This window comes from Tachypleus tridentatus, chromosome 2, assembly GCF_004210375.1.
Source record: "Tachypleus tridentatus isolate NWPU-2018 chromosome 2, ASM421037v1, whole genome shotgun sequence".
NCBI classification, from domain to species: domain Eukaryota; kingdom Metazoa; phylum Arthropoda; class Merostomata; order Xiphosura; family Limulidae; genus Tachypleus; species Tachypleus tridentatus.
This window is the reverse complement of record NC_134826.1, coordinates 129,849,117-129,864,400: the sequence shown is the minus strand read 5'-3', so window position 1 is coordinate 129,864,400 and position 15,284 is coordinate 129,849,117. Positions and strand designations below refer to the sequence as shown.

Genomic DNA, 15,284 nt, shown 5'->3' with positions numbered 1-15,284 from the left:
GAATTTTTGTGCTTTAAAACGAAATATTTAAATATTAATGTCTTTGATATGTTTTACCTTTCACATACAAATATCAAACAAAGTAATTCTGTGACGTATGTAAACAGAATTAGTCATAGCTCTTCAGGTTAATTTCAAGTCGTTGTTTTTTTTTTACGAACGTATTAAACCACAAACATATAACTGCTACTAACACATATATAATTTCTGTACTTTACGTTGTTATTCTCGTTCAGAAAATTTAAGGATTGGTTTAGTTTGTTTTAAATTTCGCGCAAAACTACACGAGGGCTATCTGCGCTAGCAGTCCCTAATTTAGCAGTGTAAGACCAAAGGGAAGGCAGCTAGTCATCACCATTCACCGACAACTCTTGGACTATTTTTGTACCAACGAATAGTGGGACTGACCGTCACATTATAACGCTCCCACGGCTGAAAGGGCGAGCATGTTTGGTGCGACGGGGATTCGAACTTACGATCTTCAGTTGACGAGTCCAGTGCCTTAGCCATCTGGCTATGCCGGGCCAAAATGTAATAAACTTTGGTAAATCAAAACGTTTACTTAGTTATTCTTTTCTAAATTGAAGATACGTAATTTATGCTTCCTAATATTTTATTATACTTATATAACTTCCTTATGGTTTGACTGGAAAAAATAATCATATTTTTATTAATAACACCGAATTACATAAATATTTTGTCACAAGAGCAGTACATGAATGCTGTATTTTTATACGCTGCACATGAACACAATATTTTTCTATGATATACTTTAAAATTCCATGGATTAATAAATCACAGCTTGTGTTTTACTTTTTCATCAGTTACCATAAAAATGCTTAGTGTCATTGATTGATCTTACTAATTGCGCAGTTTCGCAATTACGCAAAAAAATAAAAAAAAACCAACAGTTGTATTCACCGTTTAATTAGTTTATCATCGTAAAACGACGCAAAATTAAATTAGCGTAATACGACTAACGTTTATTTTCATAAGGTCAACAGTGTAAAGCCGTTAAACAAAAACAGCAGGGTTTAAATCAAACCTTATAACAGCTAAACACAAGATATAGTCAGATAACACAGTCGATTTTATAACCAGGCGAAGCATAACGCTAATAATAGCGGAGAGCCAATGGTAAGATACGTCACCGTAAAAAACACATTCGATCTCAATTTAAGAATACACAATAATGTATATTGTAAAACAACCACCCGCCTACATTTAAGCAAGGATAAGAACTATAATTTTACGGTTCGTTGAACCTTGAGAGACTCTATATTGAATTGTAAGGTTTTTCAACACAGAAATAAAAATAGGGTTCACTCTAGCCTCTATAGGTGAAATGTTTAATGTTGTTTAACAGCATTTTGAAGTACGTTTGTAAGATTAGTTGCACATTTAAATCAGGCCTCCAGATGTACTTTAAACATTAATACATCACTAAAAAGATTGCGTAGTTCGAACTGACAAAAAGAACCGCGATGCACAGATGTATTTACAAACACTTTCGCTTTGTTCTTTTCGAAAAAATAAAATGAATGTTCTGTGCAAACTTAAGTTTACACGAAGTGACACCAGACGGAAAGAAAGAGACTTTAAATGACAGAGCAAAGCCAAGAGAAGAGAAAGAAGACAGCTCTTTTGTTCCTTGGTTTACTCTGTAGAATAAAAAGCTTAAATAACAGCTGCTGCAAATTGACTCAATAGAAAGGGATTTCGTATTTACATGAGAATAAAATAAGAAAAGTAAACATGTGCACGAATACCACGTGCTTAGTACGACTATGGCCGAATTTTAAACATACGAATAATTCCGAAAAGCTGTAGTTTAAGATTTGCAAAATCAACTCACAAAAGCTGAATAGTTTTGTATTGATTAATGTACCTCATCTGATGTCCTCCGGAGTATCAGATTACATTTAGTACTCGATTCTGTTCATAAATATACGGACGGATATAATATTCCTGTTTTTTAATGTTACGTGAGAAACCGTTTTGCAAATATGATTTTAAATTATGTGTACATTTGTATAAGTAGTTGTCACGGGTTTTTTGCTATGTTGTCCCTCACAAACTCACACACACAAATCTTTATTAGTAAAGGTATATCATCTTGCTTAGCTTACGTAGATTTTCTTATTTAAGCTTGCTAAACTAAAAAAATATTAGAATATATTATTATAAATTTGTTGGTAAGGTTTACCTTCTTGGTCGATGAAAAAAAATTCCCGCACTGTACATGAATACTTAACGAATTAAAAACGAAGATCCATCACATATTTCTTATTATTGATTCGTCCTGAATACTTTCTTTTGTTATTTATGATTATAATTATCTAATTTAAAGAATATAACAACACCAAAATTCAGACAATCAGTTGTTGTTTTTTTTCCATTTTCAAAAGTCTTGATCTATAACACAAATATATGCGATACCGCATTTCAAAATACAGTAACCTTATGTAAGAGTACACTCGAAAGGCTTGGTGTTTAGGGGCGCTCAAAGCATAATCTGCGGGTCATAGGTTCAAATTCTGTCGCCGAATTTCTTTCCCTTACAATCGTGAGAGAAGTTATAAATCCCACTGTTTATTGTTAAGGATTAGCACAAGAGTTGGCGGTAAGTGTTGTTGCCTAACATCCTTTCTTTGGTCTATCATTTCAAAATTAAGGAAGCTAGCTCAGATAGCCTTCGAGTAGCTTTGTGCGAAATTCATCCACATAAAAAGTACCTTGAACACGCAGTATATAACGAAAACACGTAAAATTTGGCAAGTTTATAAAAGTAATCACTGTGAAGAAAACCGTGTGATCTGTGATACTTACAAACACACACAAGATTAGTTTACATGTTTAAAGGCATACGTCACAGAGAAACACTTTCTTAAATAAAAATAATGGCGTGGAATCTCTAAATTATAAAAGTTTAGTATACAGTTAGGTTTCTCTGGAGTAACTAGCCAGTTTTGGTAAAACTTATTACTATGGGTCATTTTTCTTTAATATTTCCAAAGTAATGAATGGTATTCATGTAGGCAATTACGTAGCACATCAAAGTGGTAATTTTCTTTTGTTTTCGCAATCAGAGTGTAGTATTATAGATGGCGTTTAGCACAAAAATAAAACATATTTTTAAAAATCGAACTGTTTATTATTTTAGTTTTTTGATGTAGTTCCAAAGGTTGTAAGATGGATTTGTTTGTTTGTTTTAAATTTCGCGCACAGCCACACGATGGCTATCTGCGCTAGCCGTTCCTAATTTAGCAGTGTAAGATTAGAAAGAAGTCAGCTGGTCATCACCACCAACCGCCAACTCTTGACTGCTCTTTACCAATGAAAATTAGAATTGATTGTGACATTATAACGTCCCCACAGCTGAAAAGGCGAAAATATTTGGTGTGACGGGGATTCGAATCCGCAAACCTCAGATTACGAGTCGAGTGCCGGGCCGATACGGAAAGGAGATTAATAATTAATATCATACTGAACAAACTATTTGGGGCGAGTTATTTTTGCCTCGTCTCCATGTTTGTATATACTACACAAACACTTGGTCTTCAGTAATCGGAAAATTCTTTGTTGACCACAAAGTGTGATTTTTTGTACTTCTCGGCAAAATATTTTTGATTGCTTGTGTCATACAATTTAACACCATAAAAGGCACCACATTTTCGTTAAATAGTATAACTGGTTCTAATATTTCAACTAACTGATTACAAGTGTACTAAAATACTTTAGAACAAAAGTACCGAATAATTGAAGGTTGAAGGCAACAGACACGTGACGAAAAACCAGTGTTTTAGCCTGTTATCAATAATATAAGTACAATATATTTAATAAATTTCATAAAACTATCTTTTTAGTTCATTTACAGTTAGATAATGGAACGACATGTTGGAAATTTGCTTTATTTAATTAATTTCTGAGATAGAGGGCGTGTTTTTCACTGCAGCGACACTACAGTCCAGCACGTGTTTTGTTAACAATGCAATCTCACACTTTACTTTTCAAGATGAAATTTATTTTCAACATGGAAAAGTACAAATATTGCAGTACAATCAAAATTACGCTGAAAACGACAACGGCCATCAAATCCCTTTATCAAGATATATATATATATGTATTATATATATATATCACATTCTATTAAACAACGTATCATGATAACATTTCCTATCGCTGTTTTAATTTTCAACTCTTTAAAAATTTTAAACTCTCTCCACAAATCAGTCAAAACACAAATTGTGACTTGCAAGCAATACGTACTTGAAAACTTGAAGAAATCCCGAGGGAAAATTTGGCCATTCCAGTTAAGTAGGCGGAAAGTTCTCAAACTGTTCTCTTCTATACCAGTAGATGGCGTTGCGCTATATTGTTGGTAATTAACTCAAAGAAGAAATTTATGGGAGACATATGCAAACTTCAGTAGTAACACCAAGAAACATCAAAATGTCTCTCAAATACTATTAAATATTAAATTAATAACACTAAAAGTACTATACGATAAAACAGTTCATATACGAGGTAAAAGTTCATATACGAGGATTTTGTTTAATAATGCTAAAATATTTTCAGTTGACAAAAAATTAACACGATGTAATTACTGAAACGCTACAAGAGTACACACCACAACTGAACACCAATATACCGCAAAGCAACACACATTGACAATTATCACAAAAACCTAGTCTAGGTGTAATTAAATACATTGTAATGGCTAATTAAGTAGGCTAGAATTGTACGCATAATCCTAATTTGCCATTCTTTCATTAATACCACTATGGAAAACTTTGTTTTTTCTCAGAGTCTCAGTGTCTTTGGACTTAATTGTATGAAATGCGAACATGTAAATATGTTCCATAGCATCTTTAACTAGAATGGCCGATGTGAAAACGTTGACTAGAAAAAAACAATCATACTCTGAGGGGGAGGTAAGATGTTCAAATTCACTACAATTAAATACACCGTGGGTAGGACTCAATTATCTCAAAAAATAAACTCAAAAATGGCAGATTATTGTGAAGGAAAAACCTCGGTTTGGCTTGACTTTTGCAACTTTCAGGCCTTTCGATGAACTGATTTGATGTGAAGCAGTTGTGTTGACTTTTCCAATAACTCCGAATAAAAAATTTGGAGAAAACCGCTCCCTTCTAACAATAGCTAACTAGATTATAACATCACCTCAGTTTGAATTCAGTCAACTAGTTTTACCTACTATAGCACCATGCAAAGACTGGGGACGCGTGACTAAAATGTATAACTGTTACTTATGTTTCAATTTCCTTCGTTTGCGTGTGCATATGAAAGAGAGGTTTGTGGAAATTTGTTAAAAATGACAAAGAGGTTAGAAAAAGTAAAACGAATTTATGAAGACAGATACAACTTGGACTTCATTTTACATAAGCATTAGTATATGAAATATATCCAATATTGAACACAAAGCTGAGGTTTTATTCTCGATACAAGAGTTTAAAGTGATATAAACCGTCCAGGGGTTATATCATGTTAAATAGTTTGCTCACGTTTAATGAAGAATCTTCTTTATCGAACACGTTAAAATGATGTGTCAATCGATATTTTACTTTCCACGCTTTTAAACCTCCCCTCAAAAAGTATTTGACAGTCCTTCACTATTTTTTCTCTCTCAATAATATAACACTTACAGTTACAAAATAGCTGTCTCGTACAATTAGTACAATGTGTTATTTGAGTTCCCTAATATACCATATTCGATACTCAGAACCATATACTCTCTCTCTCTGCCTGAGTGCTTATAATCCCTTTGTTAATCGGTACAAGACTTTAACAACAATTGGTAAATAATTCTATAATAAACCTACTGCTTGAAAAGAGAGCGATTTTCTCCCACAGATGTAATGATAAACTGATCCTTGTAACAGCCTGATTTTTTCAAGTTACACCGCTAGATTTCTCCTGGAATTATTTCAGCCAATAACACTCAGAAATATTTTATTGCATGAAAAAAAAATCTTAGTTATCTAAACAAAGAAAAAAATTCAAAAAATGGAATGATTCATAAAATCACAGGAATAAACCAACATAAACCACTTGGGTGGAGGGGTCTTTTAAAGCAACTCCCTCTAGTGGTGTGAGACGTTAGGTAATTAAAACACTGCCCAAGGAACTATGGAATGAATCTAATAAAGACTGTATCTACTCTAATATTAAAATTCAAATTTGTATCGAAATTGATCAAAGTCTGAGCCGGAGTTTAAAGCAACTTCACAATAGAAGTACAGTTTACCAACTGGAACCTGAAGACAGTTTTGTTTTCACATCCTGGACAAAAAGACATTACTTGCTCTAAAGAAATTATGAAGAATGACATAAAAATCAAAAATTGGAGACATTTGCTCTAAGCAAACAATTTATGTCATATTGGTTTTTTCTGATCAAGACTTGATACGGAAGTTTAAAAAAATTACTTAAAAAAATCAAGTGAAAATTCAATTTTCTCGAACTTAACGCTGCACCACTATATCATTTCCAATGCAAACTTCGGGCTACCTGGGCCTTCACTGTTAACATATACCTCACAGGCAAGAGCAATTTTTTTATATCAAAATTCCACAGTTTAACGATGGCTTCTGTACAATATAATTCATGACGCATGGATTTTTACGTGTTTATATGCTTCGCATTTATCCTAGTATGTACTATATTTAAATATCCCTAACTGACCAGATATATTACCAAATATCTTCATTGGACGCAACATATGAAACAGACGCGTCCCCTACTGGAAGAACCAATTTATTAAACATACAAGTGAGTATTTTGTTACGAGCATCATCAAACTGTAAGCGTGATCCAAATACTTCTGCCAAGAGCCTTGCTCTAATCAAAGATTTTATGAATGCTTTATAAAAATATACTTCTCTTGTAGAAGTTAAGACAGTGGCTGTGGTATTGGCTTAAGATTGTTTTCGAAGATTTGGTGTATGGTAAACAGGAATGCACTGTGCTTATTCTAAACATATTCTCCCCACCAGCTTTGACAACATGCACCCAAATAAATTTCAAACAAAAAAGTAACACATGCAGATTGTTAGAACTTTTCTATCCACAGGAACGTATCTGTGTAAGGCATAAAAGAGAACTTTCACACATCAAAAAGAACAAAGAGTAAAATAGTCGAACTCATAATTGTAACTAATGTCTGTTTAATTAACATTTAAAAACAAAGAAAAGAAAGGTGTTACAAAACACTGAACAAGTAATTTAAATGCTTTGAAAATAAATAAAAATGCATGCTGTACAAAACAAAACTAAAGCAAAAATAATACAAATTGAAATGAACAATAACAACATAAAATGGTGAAATAGGTTTTACCTTAACTCTCAGCTTTCTTTAAATAAACTTTGCTTTATCATTAAAGCTAAGGTAACAGAGTGCCAGTACGATAAACACTGATAAATATATAATAAGATGGCCAACAAATGTTGGATTATTTTTTACGCCCAAAACATACGTAAAATACATTAAAGTGAATAAATACTTACGACATAAAAACTACGTGTCTGGCATGGCTTTTTTCTTTGGCTTACTTTGACTAGATTTTTTTTGTTTTTCTGTGAATACGAGTTGAAATAATCCTAATTTCCACAAAAAATAGTAAGTGGACGACAAAGTAAATTCACTCGATGGTTACATTACAATTTTGATAACCATTCTAGATGCCAGCACATAAGCCTAATTAAGCATTCAACAAACTTATTAATAACGTCTTTTCTAAGAGTAACACACGCTAATATGTGCTTTGTTACAAGTTTCTCATTAATATATTATTTTCGCGAAATACCTTCTCGGTTTGTAAACTTGATTTCAGAAATTTTGTTATAGAAAATGTTAACCATTAAATACAACTGATGACTAGGATTTATGAGTAGTCAATAGGCGATTCGTAGAGGTTATAAATATCTCAATCCAGTTTTTTAATACCTCCTATCCTCCTTCTGGAACGTTTCCAGAATTAGAGGAAAGGAGTTAAGAAGTTCAAAGTATCCATCAAGATAACCTCTTCCTCACCTTACACAGTTGGATTATCCAAAGGGTAAAGGAGGACAGAGGAATTTTATGCTTTGCATTTATTAGTCTTGAAGGATACTTGAAGCACCCTGTTACCAAGGGTGTAGCCGTTTAGGCTTTGAATGGCCACCAGAGCTTCATCGTAATTGGTCATGGTAACAAAACCAAAACCCTTGCACTTGTTAGTCTGAAGATCTTTGATCACCTTCACGCTTTGAACTGCACCAAAAGGGCCGAAAAGTTGCCACAAGAGGTTTTCCTCCGTATCTGGAGATAAGTTATAGACAAACATACACCATCCAGATCCATTCACAGCATTGCCTGCCAACAGAGGATTAGCAGCCAAAAGATCACCTGCTATGGGGGAGTACCTATAAAAAAACATACACACAAAAAAACCCAGTAAGATATAATCTCGACCAAATTGTTAGATCATTGGTAATTTACATATTGTGTTCCAACCTAAACAAGATCTACAAGTGAAATATTATTTCTAACAAATTATTAAATACATGTAGCCCAGTTGTCTAAAACAAGCGTATGTAACCAATGGTATTTTCCCTAATCTTCTAACATTGTAATTTCTGACAACGTTACGTTACCATGAAAAACCGCTTTCTACTCTACGGAAAAGGCTAATATTTTACACAAAATGTCCTTTATTTTTCAATAAATATTAATTACCCTTGTGAAAAGAAGTTAATGTGTGAAACATATTAATATTAGCTTAATGTGACATAACTCTGTGCACAGTATTTTATAAGCTTACTTGCAACGTTTACTTTAAATAATTTCGTAAGAGAGAAATACATAAACTAAAAAGTATTTTTATTTAGTATCTGACTAAATATAATGTCATGTCAGACTTTAAATTCAAAATATTTTCTATTAAACTATTAATACATGCAAACTTTGGGCGACTCTGAATCGTTGTAATGGGTTTAGAAAAGGGCTACTAAGCTGACGCCTGGGATGAAAAGATTGTCATATGAGGAGAACTTAAGATCTCAAAAATTATTCTCTGATGAAAAGTTTGTTTGTTTGTTTTAAATTTCGAGCAAAGTTACTCGAGAACTATCTGGATGGAAGGCAGCTAGTCATCATCACCAAGTCTTGGGCTACTCTTTTACCAAAGAATAGTGGGATTGACCGTCACTTTATAGCGCCCCCACGCCTGAAAAAGTCAGCATGTTTGGTATGACAGGGATTTGAACCCGCGACCCTCGGATTACGAGTCGAATGCCCTAACCAACTGGTCTTGCCGGGGCGTTGAGAATGGTGAAACTAGGGGAGATAAATATACATTCGGGTAGGATATTTATTTCATATGACTTTCAAATACCATATATGTCCTCTCTGTGGCACAATAGTAATTTTATGGAATTACAAGACAATTAAGAGTTCGGTTTCTTGCTGCAAACACAAAGGTAGTTTATTGTGGCTTTGCTAAAAAAAATCATGTCGTGTAACCATTTATTACGGTGGTGAACACTTTGATCACTTGCAACGTTAAGCCATTCCTGCTTCGATACTGATACAAATTAATTACTCTTTGTTATGGTATTGTAGCTTGCCTGTCCTATACTTGGTTGACGGGTCATTATGGCCCACCTTGTATTTGTAATAAAAACAAACACAAAAATTAATTAATCTTAATATTCTGATCAGTAAATAGGATAATGTGTACATTCGGTAGCATACACAATGATTTCAACAGGGATTTGTATTGAAAAGAAATAAAATAAATACGTATACGGATGCTAAAACATTAACAGTTAATTATTAAAGGAAGGTGGCATAAGCATCAATAATGAAACAAATTTAATTGCTCAAACGTAATTATATTAGCATAATTTTTATATCATATTACTTGTTAATTATCTCATTTGGTATGGTAGTAAACCGAATATGCCCTTTCAAATAAGACTGCTTATTTAAAATTTTGTTCACATTGTCGTTGTATTTACCTTAATTGTTGACATCAACATGTCGATGTTAGTGACAAAAATTCATTTTAGCTAACAAACAAACACGATTAATGTCATTGCGTTTATTGCACGAATACACACACACAAAACAAAACATTCATCAATCGAAGTGTAATTATGGACTAAATAAGAAGTTTCTTACTTCATAAAAAAGTTACTGCACTAATAGGAAGTTTAATGCTTCATATAAAAATAGTGGACTAAATAGGAAGCTTATTACTTCATTCAGAAGTTACTGACTGAATAGGAAGTTTATTACTTCATACAGAAGTTACTGGACTAATAGGAAGTTTAATACATATATAGAAAGTAATGAACTGAATTGGAAGCTTATTACTTCATACAGAAGTTACTGGACTAATAGGAAGTTTAATACATATATAGAAAGTAATGAACTGAATTGGAAGCTTATTACTTCATACAGAAGTTACTGGACTAATAGGAAGTTTAATACATATATAGAAAGTAATGAACTGAATTGGAAGCTTATTACTTCATACAGAAGTTACTCGACTAATAGGAAGTTTAATACATATATAGAAAGTAATGGACTGAATTGGAAGCTTATTACTTCATTCAGAAGTTACTGACTGAATAGGAGGTTTATTACTTCATACAAAAGTTACTGGACTAAATAGGAAGTTTATTACTTCATTTAAAAGTTACTGGACTGAGTAGAAAGTTTATTACTTCTTACAGAAGTTACTGGACTGAAGAGGAAGTTTATTAGTTCATAAAGAAGTTACTGGACTGAATAGGAAGTTTCTAACTTTATGCAAAAGTTACTAGACTAATAGGAAGTTTATTACTTCATAAATAAATTACTGGACTAAATAGGAAGTTTATTACTTCATAGAGAAGTTACTGGTTGCATCTTAACAGATTATTATTTTTGTTGAAGGTTCATCATTTCCATTAAGTGAATCAAATACACTCAATGAAAGCAAAAAAAAAAAAAGCAAAACAAGTTACTGTTAAAAATATTCTTCTAGGTGATAAGGTGTGGAAGAACAAATTTGTAAAACAAATGTTTGCTACTTTAATAATGGTTTTGATGTACCATAGGGTGTGAAACTTCTGATATCTTGTAACAAAAAACAAACGTAATTGTAATAAAGGCTTAATGTTTTTAAACTAAATGAACTCTACCAGTAAACACAAGTATTTTCAACTATAATAATGGCTTGAAAGTTCCTATAATTTGTTCAGTTGTATGTTAAATCAACTACCTGCGTTTATAATGATTGGTTTTTTTGACGTGAAATCACGCTTTCCTTATAAAAGCAACAAAAAGTAAAACATCCTATACAAAAATGAACAGCTCATTCTATTGGTTTGGTGTGAAACTACGTATTTATTATAAACAGAAAACAAAATTCAAATCCCTTGATTACGGGTTCGTAATCATTACTAGTTTGTGAAACTATATAATTTGGGTTAAAAAAAAAAAAAAGGCAAAAGTTGCACAGCACTCCGTTGCTGTAGTTACTGTGTACACGTCGCTGTGTACTTCATATACAACGTCAACTTACGAAACATGGTCCGTAGCAAGTAAGGGTTACGTTTTCTGTAATTCGAGTTTTAAGTATAAAAAACTATCGACATGTACAAACACAGATAATATAAGTAACGTGAATTTTGGAACATAAACCGCAACTAAACAACGTCAAAGAAGCGCTAGGTAACGGTACCTGGAAATCGGTGACAGGGGAATGTACCTGAAGCGGTTGGCTGGGTGGTGAATTGGGCCCGGGAACCGACGCTGTGGTGACAGGTAAGCTGCTAGCGGTGTTATGGCCTTAGCGTTGTTGCTGGGATTGTTGGCGAATTTCACAGTTATCGGCTCGGTTGCACCTTCCGGGATCGTGTTATGCAACTGTTTAATTGCACGTTCTGCTTCGATTCTTTGATCAAAGCGAACAAATCCAACTCCCTTTGACAGTCCTAGCAGACATGGATAAGAGTTCGGATTGAAATTAAAGCATATAATTAAATTATCAACACAAATGAAACGCGACACAGTAAACGATAATGTATTTACACATTGATGTTCAAAACGTTGCAGCTTCACAACAAACAAAAACATATTCCGTAATACGTCTTGTCTGAAAGGATAGAAAATATACGTTAAGGTTACTCACAGATAAATGCTCCGTACAATCAGTGTTACAGCGAGGCTGAAAAATAATTAGCTAAAAATAAACATTTCGAATATTTGATATCATTCTTATTTTACAGTGACAATGAAATGATATTTAGAGCACTGGACATCAAACGTTTGTAACTTTCCATATGGTTTTTTTATCAGTACGCAAATTGTATCTATTTTTTTTGTTTATTTCTCTCAAATTGTAATAAGTTAAAAAAATACTATTGTGTCAACAAAGTTGTATCATAATTGAAAACCTAGAAACAAGAAAGAAACAATAACAATAGAGTAACAATATGTAGATACATTAGACATCTCACTTAACAGTTCCCACTTAACCAGTTATGCATTTTTCTTTTTATTTCGGTGAAAAATAATACAACTTATAATTTGGCCTAAGTTTTCGTTTAAAACTCGTACAGATTGACGCAATGGTATGTTACATATTTATATTTATAGTAGCTCAGGCTTTGGAAAAGAAAATTACGATAAAACGATTTGAAAAATTACAAATCGACCAAATGTTTTTTAATGAACTTTGACCGCTAATAATTGAATACTTCTTACAGCAAAAGAGATTTAATTGGAAGGGGAAAGATAAATATTAGAGCAAGTTAACTCCTATATAGATGATTGGGTCCTTTGTAAATTTAATTAATATGAACTGGTTGGGTCCTTTATTAATCTAAATCGGGATGAACCGATTAGGTCTTTTCTTAGTTCAAATTAATATGATTCATTAAAAGTGCTTATTTCGGAAGAAATGCCCAATAAGAAAATTTGAAACATGAACTGTAAATTTCCAGTAACATACAACTATATTACAATGGATGAATGTATGCATAACTATATTCCCAGCAAAATAAGAGATTGAAAATGTTAAGAAAGATGGTCGGATGAACAGTATTATCTCACTAATAACAGATAAAGTAACAACAAAATCAAAGGTAAAACTAAAATCGTAAGACAAACAATATATTACTATTTCTTTTATCACACTTTACTGTTACACCTATTATATCTTGTTGCAGCAGTCTCTTTCAGTTTCTGAAGTGTTTTGACTATATTTAATAGCAACACGTGCTTGAAAGCATGATTAAAAGTGGCTACTTACTCAGGCCGTATTATATAAGTTTAAATTATAACTAAAACTACTGCACCGATGTCTTAAGTAGCGTTACAATCTAAACGTCCATTACAGTGTGTGTATATATATATGATAACACGTAATGCATTATTTTAAATTATTGTAACATACAATGTTCGTGACTGGCACCAGATAAATAAGATAAAATCACTTCTTTCAACTTATTGTTGAAATCGTGAACATTCAGAGCTACACAGGCGCTTTTATTAAGTTTACGAATCAAACATATCAAATTATTATATAGAACATTTATCATGGAGAATATCAACTACCTGGGATATTAATACCTGTGATGTTATCACATAGAATGCGTGACGTAATGATCCGGCCAAATGGATGGAACAAATTTTCCAGCTCTTGCTGTGTCATTGACTTAGGCAGACCACTAACGTACAGGTTGGCGCCTTTGATTGCTTCACTGCTAGGTCTCGCGTAGGACACCTGAGAAATTAAATATTACGATTTTTTAAACAGCATTCTTCATAATTATAAATATTGATAAAAAATGGATAATGAATTCTAACTGCGTTTGTAATTTAAGTTCACACGTTATTTTTAATATCGGTTCACTATAGTGGTAACTATGAATAATATATTCTAAACATCCTTACTTCCAGGAAAATATGTTCGATTATACAGTTATTTAAATTATTTAGAACATTTGAGTTGTTTAGAGGCAAGTCGAAATACTTAAATAAAAAAAAACGTTATTTTTATTTTCATAAAGTACATGCTGTAAAGTAATCCAAAACTACCATGCGTACATTTTCCATATCTGGAAAACGGCATACTTTGTGTACGATAATATTTGAAACAATTTCTTCCCAACTGTCACCTTTCAGGAATGTAACAGTCTGACTGTCATTTTCTTTCTACCATTTACTGCAGACAAACTATAAATAAGTTAGAATATATATATATATTTCCTTTTGAATTCTCTTAGAAATTATACACTAAAACAGTTTCAAATAAGTTATTTGACACTCTGATTCCGTAAAAGAAAAACGTATTAAAGAGACACAGTCGGACCTGAAGCAATAACATTCCTTTTTTTACGATACTCACGAATGCTTCTTTGAACATCTCGAATCCTTAAAATGCTTTCTTAACAATTCACCATTCTAAAAGTATTTTCTTCTCGTACGCTAATTTCCATGAGGAATGTTGCATTTTCTCATTCGAAGAGATAATGTAGATTCAAAACACTAAATAAACCTATTACAAGATTCAGAGCTCCTTGCTATACGATCGTTATGTTTTATATCATATTCAAACATCAAGTGCAGGAAGGCATATGAGCCTCACGGAAGCCAACCTAAGGTCCTATAGAAGAAATATCAGAGAGCGTAACACGAGCCAACCTAAAGTCCTATAGAAGAAATATCAGATAACTTAACAGGAGCCAACCTAAGGTCCTATAGAAGAAATATCACAGAACAGCGGCCAACCTAAGGTCCTATAGAAGAAATATCAAAGAACGTAACACAAGCCAACCTAAAGTCATATAAAAGAAATATCAGATAACTTAACAGGAGCCAACCTAAGGTCCTATAGAAGAAATATCACAGAACAGGGGCCAACCTAAGGTCCTATAGAAGAAATATCAAAGAACGTAACACAAGCCAACCTAAAGTCATATAAAAGAAATATCAGAGAACTTAACAGGAGCCAACCTAAGGTCCTATAGGAGAAATATCAAAGAACATAACACGAGCCAACCAAAGGTCCTCGAATAGGATATTATTGATAATATAACTACAACCAATCAAAGGTCCTATAGAAGTTATTTGGGAGTCTAAGGAAAAGTTTTTTGAATTCTATAGAATATTAAACCGAAAACCTGCCAAGAGTTTGCTTTGAGTCGTATAGTAAAGTAAAGTTAACTGAGAACCTACCAAGAGTCAGTTTTGAGTCGCATATAAGAGTTAACTGAGAATCTTAGAAGAG

At 32.8% G+C, this 15,284-nt stretch overlaps 1 protein-coding gene across 4 annotated transcripts in view; it reads right to left on the bottom strand.

Annotated features, from left to right (window-relative positions):
• Positions 1-4,013: 4,013 nt before the first annotated feature.
• The window catches only part of LOC143245098 (ELAV-like protein 4), a 139,398-nt gene continuing 128,127 nt past the window's right edge, over positions 4,014-15,284 (bottom strand). The window contains exons 4-6 of one of the 4 annotated variants that reach the window (XM_076490976.1): positions 13,610-13,778; positions 11,733-11,985; positions 4,014-8,424 (exon numbers count right to left, since the gene is read on the bottom strand). In XM_076490976.1, coding sequence (XP_076347091.1) covers positions 8,100-8,424; positions 11,733-11,985; positions 13,610-13,778 — 747 coding nt within the window. In that variant the 3' untranslated portion in view covers positions 4,014-8,099. The remainder of the gene's footprint in view (positions 8,425-11,732; positions 11,986-13,609; positions 13,779-15,284) is intronic. The other 3 variants (XM_076490978.1, XM_076490977.1, XM_076490979.1) reach the window with 3 other exon arrangements.